Source organism: Grammomys surdaster, unplaced genomic scaffold, assembly GCF_004785775.1.
Source record: "Grammomys surdaster isolate TR1022 unplaced genomic scaffold, NIH_TR_1.0 129, whole genome shotgun sequence".
Taxonomy (NCBI): domain Eukaryota; kingdom Metazoa; phylum Chordata; class Mammalia; order Rodentia; family Muridae; genus Grammomys; species Grammomys surdaster.
Genome location: NW_021604587.1, coordinates 3,389,014 through 3,397,605, shown reverse-complemented (window position 1 = coordinate 3,397,605; position 8,592 = coordinate 3,389,014). Strand labels below are relative to the sequence as shown.

Genomic DNA, 8,592 nt, shown 5'->3' with positions numbered 1-8,592 from the left:
CTCCCCTTCCCCCTCCCTATCACCCTCCTCCTCTCCCTCTCCCTTTCCCCCCCCCTCTCTGTCTCTCTCTCTCTGTCTGCTATCTCCCCCTGGTGTAATTCTAGCAAGGGGATTCCCCAGAGCTCCAGGAGGGTAGAGCCTCAATGCCCAACTGAAGGGCTCACGTGGAACTCACAGATCTGCCCTTATTCTGAATCCTGCAGTGCTTGAAGCCCATCATGATGAAGCAGCCTATACAGCCGCCATCTTGATGCACAATCTCGCCAGGCTCCAGTCTCATTGTCCCTTCACCTTCTCCATATTAAGTCCAGCGAGATGCACAGCACCAGTAGAAAAGGACCCTCTTTCTTAATGATATTTTGTCTTCATTAGTGGACTATGCTTAGGGTCTAAAAACCACTTTTCAGCATTTCTGTTTATACTGTGAATTGTCATATTGATTTCATCACTAGTATTATTAATATTTTTAGCTTACTTGAGGCAGAAGAATGCTTAAGATGTCTGAAAAATGGGTAGATGGGGTCAGAGCAGGGGCCAAATCAGGCCAGGTTTCATTGGTCACAGTATGGAGGTGTGGTGTTACTCTAAAGATGGTAGACAGCAAGGGAATGTTCTACTTTTGTTCTTAAAACTCTCTCTGCCAGCAAGAGCAAACAGATTGAGGTCAGATAGGCATTAATGTGGGAGTCCCTTTTGGCCATGGAGGAAATGCCCTTGGCAGTGTCAAGTTTGGGCCCCAAGATGAAAGAAACCAAAGAATCAAGAATAACGTACGGGATTTTGGCTAGGGTAACTTGCGAAGTTCCAACAAGTTGTTCCTGTCCTGATGTTACCAAGCAGCTGGCTGGGTCCTTTTGCTCTTCCTGAGTAGGACTCATGGGTAGTCCTGGAGAAGATTTTCAGTGCTAATCTTTGGCTGCTCTTGTATCTCTTTAGTGCTTGGCAGCAGTGACCAGCAACACCAGGCAGGTGGAAGCAGTTGCACGTAGCGCCCTCTAGTGTTGACACTTTCTTCTGCAGGCATCAGTATCAGGATTTCTCAGCCAATGCTACAGTTCTCCACCAGCCTGGGTGTCTGAGACTCTAGCCCTACAGGCTTGACAGATTACTGGGACTCTTCTGTAACCAGGGCCTTGAGTATCTTCTCTGGCTCTTTCCAGCTTCCTATCCTTAGTCAGCCTCAGATCTCATTTGCTCTATCCCCACTATGCCCCATGTTCCCTGTTCTCCCAGATTCTTCCACTGCCTCCTCTTCAGCTGTCCAGAAGCCTCCTGCCCTGCTGACTGCTCCACTACCAATGTCACTCCTGCTGGAGCTCTGATGTCTCCCACTTCCTGTTACCAGCTCACCCCACGATACTTAGTATAGGCAAGAAAAGACCCCTTAAGAGAAGCCTTTCACTGAGCCTAATATTAAAATACCAGGAGAGGACACATAGGAGGATGTCTTCCAGCCAACTCACTGAGCCATAGCATCTGTTTATACAGCCAGAGGATAATCACAGCATACCTCACATGCAAATGGAAGGAGTTGCACCAAACACAGCTCAACATGCATGTAATTAGAAGGGTTTGTGCTGGTCCCAGTCACAGCAGCCCTTTTGCCTGAGTAGAAATGGCTACATTATCATCTGAAGTTCAGGGAGGTTTGTAATAGTAAAATGTCTGTGCAAACTATTGAGATAGCCCTACTGCAGCTGTCTTTTCAGGAGCTAAAGCAATCGGCTGTGTAAGTTCTCTCAAGGTGTCTGGTTTGTCAGAATAACTGATGCAGCCTGCTGCCTATCCTGAAGGCCCAAGGCAGCCAGGGTGGCATAGAGAATCCAGTAGCTCCAGTGGGCATTGTCTTGTCCCATCTCCTGTCTTTGCTTATGCACAGGAAAATGCACCCTAGAAAGAAAGCTTACGATGGGAGCTTCACAGACACTGAGAGTCATCTTAATTGATCTTTAACAATATTTAATACCTGCCTGGTGCCACCAGGGAAAGGGGAGGCCCACATCTGTCTCACTAATACCGTTTCATCTTTAATGCTCCCAGCAACTCCGTAAGCTCAGTGTTACTGGACACACAGTTCGCAAGTAATAAAAGTAATGTTTGGTGAGTTGGAGTAACTGTGCTAAGTTTGGTTTCTATCACTGTGATAAAACAGTAATCAAAACCAACTTGGGGCGGAAGGGCTTTAACTGATTTCCATGTCCCAGAGTCCATAATTAAGGGGAACGAAAGCAGGAACTCAATCAGGGCAGGAACCTGAAAGCAGAGGCCATGTGGGAAGGGGCTCATCTTTTACTGCTTTGTCCCCATGGCTTGCTCAGACTATCACCTATCCCAGAGGGGGCACGGCCCACAGTGCGCTGGAACCTCCCACATCAATAACAAGCAGAAAAATGCTCCACAGACCTGCCAACATTTGCTCAATTGAAACTATTTTTAGTTCCTTAAAAAGTAAAAAGTAAACACCTACCTCATGGCTCAGCAGTTTCCCCCGCAGGTCTTCAGCCAAACCAAAGCCACGATCCCCAGAAGACCCGTACAAGGGTATTGACAGGAGCTCTAATTATTATGATCTACAACTGGCCACTACCCAATGCTCAACCCCAGGAGAATGGAGAAGCAAAGTCAGCATATTGCCAGCAATTAAAGGAATAAATAAAGGCATTTTAATCAATCTCAAAACAAACAGCTGGTGAGCAAATGGAAAGGTCACTCGGTGATTTAATTCCTTTGAAGATGGGGATGAACAAAAGCTGTGGTGGTCAGGGTGACGGCTGACTACAAGGACACACAGAGAACTTTCTGGAAGATGAAGATGTTTTGTATCTCAGTTGACATGGATATCTCACACTTGCCTACGTATTTCTTTCTGAAGGCTAATTAGCAGTTGAAAAACTAAAGAATTTGAGTGAATACATTTGTCAAATCTGAGGTTACTTGCAGAATAGTCAACCAAAAGGGCATTTCTGGGTGTGTCTGGCATGAAAGGAATCAGACAACCCAGGATGGCAGAGACGGGCATCACTGACAGATCTGCCACCTTTGTCCTTTTAAGTATGTGAGCACTCATCTGCCACCTTGTTCTTTTAAGTATGTGAGCACTCATCTGCCACCTTGTCCTTTTAAGTATGTGAGCACTCATTTGCGAGCCCTTGTACCTTTATGGTGCAATGATAAGAGCTTCCATTAGGTGGCGCTATGTCTGCTCACTCTGTTTGGGAACAGTGAAGAACAGATACAAAATGGTTGTCTTCTCAGCCCCCACACCTACACACCCACAGACATACCACTCTGTTGTGAGTGCCTTCCTCTTCTTTCCCCACCTGCCTCCTCCAGCCCAGTAATCCATGAAGTGACTCAGTTATTTACCAGAGCTAACATGCAGGTGGGCAGTACATAACTTCTTTTTCCTTTTGATTTTATGTATCAGGCTTGGGTGTCAGTGGGAGACCATTTAAGCATTCTATGAGAAGAGATACATGATTAGTCCTAGTTCTGGAGAAAGCAGTGTGAAGGCTACCAAAGCAAAGAAATAAAGCTAATCTTTTTCCCTTTCTTTTTATGTTTACCTCCCCTCCCTTAAGCTGGTAAACTGGAAACTGTGAAATGGGCATTCACCTGGCCACTGAGTTTTGTCTTGTACTTCACTGTCCCCAACTGTAACAAACCCCACTGGGAAAAGTGGTTTATGGTGACGTTTGCTTCTTCTACGCTATGGATCGCAGCCTTCTCCTACATGATGGTGTGGATGGTGAGTGTATAAGGGGCCCTGTGCGTTGCGGGGTCTCTCTAGAGAGAAATGTACACTGAACCAGGAATGAGCAAGAGTTGGAGTCACACCTAATTGAACCATATCAACCAGTTATCACTACAGTCGGTTACATAACAACCCACACCTTAGCTTGGCGGTTTAAAAATCACAAGCATTCATTCTGCCCACATACCCTTAGGGCTGACTTGATTTAATTACCCTTGACTGTGGCCAGCTCACCAGCTCTGCTCCAGCTCCAGAATTGTAATCCCTTTGATATGGGTAGGAGGCAGGGGGTGGGGGGAGTGGAGGGAGGTGGGGTTGTATCTGCTCTATAATGTTGACTCGCTTCCTTTGGGCTGGTGCTACCCTGAGATGGGTAAGTAGAAACCTGAGGTGCCTCCTGGGGTCTTCACTGGAGCCAACCTCTCAGACCATCTTTTCCACACGCTGTGGCCAAGCCCAGCATCTATGAGTAGGAAAAGAAATTCTCCAGCTCTAGTGAAGGGAACAACAGCAGAGTCACAGGTAAAGGACATGTTACACCAGGTGACTGCTCCAGGGTCCCTTCCAAGCTAAAATAATGATCCAATGATTGGGCTAAGAAATGGTGCCTCGTACCATATAGACCATGATATGTTTCAAGGCACAGGCCAAGAAGATTTTGTACTTTTCCACCACCTGGACCCTCTTACCCCCTCCCCTTGTAAAACATGCTATAAAAAAAAGCATTTCATGTTCAAAAAAAAAAGAAATTAAAAAAAAATTAAAAAAAAAAAAAAGAAATGGTGCCTCAAAAGCGCTCTGCCCCCAGAGTCATTTTTGGAAATGCAAACAGTTTGTTTATATATTCTTTAGCTGGGGAGCAAACCTAATCCATTAGACTTGGAGTTGGGCAGAAATTAAAAGCCATGACAAATTATGCAAATCCAAATTAACCTCACTTGGGTGTTAGACAGAAGCGCAATATAAATTCAGGAATTTATATTCAACATAAAGCTCAAAAAGAAAAAAAAAATCTAGAAAGGTTATTTTGGAGGTGATGGGAAACTTGCAAAGTTGGCATGATAAAGTCACAGTTAACCCTAGCCTTTGACAGAGTATCACCCCCAACCCAGATTTGGGAGATAAGATTGCTGTCCCTGACCCTTAAAGTCTCAATTCCACAATCCATGGAATGAACTAGTCTGGATTCAGTTTCTGATAGTGAGTGACAACCTAAGGAGAAGCCAGGGGCCTGGGCGAGGCTTCCTGAGCCCATCAGTTCCCCAGAACCCCAGGCTGGACCTTAAGCATCCTAGCAACAGTAAAAGAGCAGTGGGCCAATCGCCTCGGAGCCAGGCCACACTCCTGCGGGACCTAAAGCTGGGCTAGGCTTTTATAGCTTTGTTTTACAAAGACTCTTAAGAACACCAACATAGAAATATGTGTTGCAGCATCCTCCTTTCCTCCCTGGAGACAGATATCAGAAGTCTGAGACCACTCTATTTGAACACTGAATGAAAATGAGAGTCTTTTCTGGTTTGCATCTGAATGGACTGAAAACACACACACACACACACCCTTTCACCACCAGCCTGGGAATGCTGTGAGAAGGATGGGCTCCCTGTGACCTGTGGTTTGCATATTCTCAGATTTTGTAGAAAGTATAAATGCTCCAGTGGTACCCTAGGATGGCCTAAGAGTTCCAGGTATTGCAAGACCCATTTCCTTAAGCACACATCATACAAAGGATCTTTTCCTACCTAGTTGGCAATAGGCCCTGACTCTTTCACCATCTCTCTTCCCTGTTACTCAGTTTTCCTCTGTTGAAATTTGGGGACAACCGTGGAGTCATCTGCATCACTGAGCAATGTCTCAGCTGATGGTAGCCCATCCTTTGCAATCTGTCCCCCATGTAAACTGAGAGTTTGCCTTGCAGAGGAGCCCACCCATCTGTAACAGAACCCTCTATGCCACTTACCAGCAGCATGGGACTTGGGCAGATGCCTCTCTGTTCCTCAGTTTCCTCATCTGAGGAATGGAAATAGCAGAGCACTCAGACCGAGTAGTTGTGAGAATTTAAAAAGTTAAAACTGAACATTTAGTCCACTGCCTATGTATAAAAAAAAAAAAGGCAGCAATTATGGTGAAGAAGTTGATGTTGACAACGAGGGTTATCAAATGTTCTTCTATTTCTGTTGCTGTGATAAACACCATGACCAAAATCAACTTGAGAAGGAAAGCATCTATTTCATCTTGTATTTCCAGACCACAGTTCAGCTCTAAGGGAAGTCAGGTAGAAACTCACAGCAGGGCTTGGAGGCCATAACCATGGAAGAATGCTGCTTGCTGCCTTGCTTCCAAGCCCATATTTAGCTACTTTTCTTATACATCCTGGGCCCACCTACTAGGAATAGTACCACCCACAGTGGACAGAACCCTCCTATATTAATTATCAATCAAGTAAATGTCCCCACACGAAATCTCATGGAGGCAAGTTCCTCAACTGAGATTCCACTTCCCAAGTGTGTCAAGTTGACAAGAAAAATCAGTTATCACCCCAACTCCCAGGGGATGAGGATAGAAAAAGCTTGTCCTGATCTTCCCAGCAAGACCAGGTGTAAACCGTCCCCTTTCCTGGACTTGTCAATTCCCATTACAGATCTGTGAGCATGCTGCCGACACTCCTAGTACAGCCTGGCAGCCTGGATTATTCAGGGCCATCTTGAGTTCAAATATTTTGTTTCAGTGTTGCCTTAGCTCTTAAAATCTAGTTTTCCGATGTGGAAGTATCACCAGAAAGGAACAAATGATAGACTTAAAGCTAGGTTCTGTCAAAGCACCTGCCTAAGACCTGCAGTCCAGCTCTCGTGCAGCAGCATCATGATGTTCAGATGATCATGCCATCTTAAGTTAAATTCAGGAAAGACACTACTACCCCACCCCCAACCCCCAAGATGGCCCAAATTAAAGACTTTTCCGTATCTTGATCAGAGTCTCACAGAGTCCTTTGGCTCACTGCCTCTTCCTGCTTCCTCCAAGGTTACCATCATCGGCTACACCCTAGGGATCCCTGACGTCATCATGGGGATCACCTTTCTGGCTGCCGGAACCAGCGTGCCCGACTGCATGGCCAGCCTCATTGTAGCCAGACAAGGTGGGATCTCCAGGGACACCCGGGGATAGGGAGGGAGAGCAGGAAGCTCTGGTGGGAGCTGTCTCATGTGGCAACTAAGAGGAGCAGCAGATCCTGCTTAGAAGGAGAGATGGGGAATGGCAACCTCAGTGCCAAGTTGGTCAGAAGGCTTCCTGAGGTCAGAGGAATAAGGGAAAGAGGCAGGAGGTATCTCCTTGTAAGGCGCAGATGCTTGCCCAGGTACCCATAGACCCTTCAGGCCATTATTATCATCCATTAATTGTAAAATAGCACTAAATATAGAAAAAAAAACCCTAGCTAACCTGGACTGAATGAGGCCCTTTAAGTGAAACACTTAATTCACTCAATGACTCCAAGAGGTAGGGACAATTGTGCTTCCATTTCATGGATAAGGAAACTGTAGCTTATAAAAGATAGATACCCCCCTTTATTAATTAAGCTCACTCATAATATAGCAACTTCAAAATGGCAGTTGTCAGCACAGGACAGATGCTTCCCCATTTCAAAACCAAAACCTGACCAGCCGGACACTCCAGGCAGTGACATCCTTCCCAGCGCTGACTGTCTTTCAAGTGCCTAGTGAATATTGGAAGGTTGTTTTAAACAATGGGAGTTCTTAAGAAGCAGTGAACTCACTCTAGGACAGATGGAAATGGTGCTATAAGGTGTAAGTTGGCAAAGTTGTGGAGCCACGTGTATGCTGTGGGGTTGCCTCCTGCTGAAAGGGATACCTCAGATCTGGTATTCTTGGAACCAAATGTGGATACTTTTTTCCCCCAATCACTTACCCTGTCATCATATCGGAAGTGAAGTTAGCAATCAGTAGAATGTGGGTTCTCTGAATTATGATCTGTTATTTTTTGTATCAGTGATGGACTAAGAGAAAATCAAGAACATGGTCCTGTAAAACTATTACCTGCTGCCAAACCAAAGACTCAGGAGAGTCCCATGTGGGCTCCTCCTTCAAAAAGCCCCTTCCTCATTAGTGTTCTCTTGTCCTTGCAGGGATGGGGGATATGGCTGTGTCCAATTCCATCGGGAGCAATGTCTTTGACATCTTGATTGGGCTTGGTCTTCCCTGGGCTCTGCAGACGCTGGCTGTGGATTACGGATCCTATGTGAGTGCTGTCTTTCAGAATCTCTTCCCAAATTGAGACTAAACACACTGGGTTTTCAGAGGCCTTGGCCATGAAGCTGTTGTCTCCTGGCAAAGGGGATATGAAAATACTAATGTTAGGAGGGGGAAGCAAATTCTTCTTGTATGTATTTTGCAAAGTTACACATGTTGAGACATACAAAACTCTAGAGCAGAGGTCAGCAAACTTTCTGTCTCAAAGAAGACATAAGTATAGGCTGATGTGGAAGGAAAAATGGCCTTTGTCATAGCTTCTAACTCTGTTGATGTAGCAGAAAAGTAGCCATAAAACTTTCTTGAAACTGAAATTTGAATGCTTATATCTTCATGCTGTGATACATTGCTTCTTTCTTTCCAACTATATAAAAATGAAAAATCATTTTAATTCATGAACTGTATAGAACTGTTCAGTGGACCAGCATTGGACATATCTAGTCTATTTGTTTTGCAGTATATCTACAATATATCTAGTATGTCTGATTGCTTGCAGTATATCTTACAATATATTTAGTATATCTGATTGCTGGGGAGAGGGAGAGGGAGAGGGAGAGGGAGAGGGAGAGGGAGAGG

At 45.2% G+C, this 8,592-nt stretch overlaps 1 protein-coding gene across 2 annotated transcripts in view; it reads left to right on the top strand.

The window, feature by feature from the left end:
- Window positions 1–8,592, top strand: part of Slc24a3 (solute carrier family 24 member 3) — a 478,143-nt gene that overhangs the window by 450,088 nt on the left and 19,463 nt on the right. For both annotated transcript variants that reach the window (XM_028754967.1, XM_028754975.1), the window contains exons 13-15: window positions 3,582–3,748; window positions 6,773–6,887; window positions 7,893–8,005. In XM_028754967.1, coding sequence (XP_028610800.1) covers window positions 3,582–3,748; window positions 6,773–6,887; window positions 7,893–8,005 — 395 coding nt within the window. The remainder of the gene's footprint in view (window positions 1–3,581; window positions 3,749–6,772; window positions 6,888–7,892; window positions 8,006–8,592) is intronic.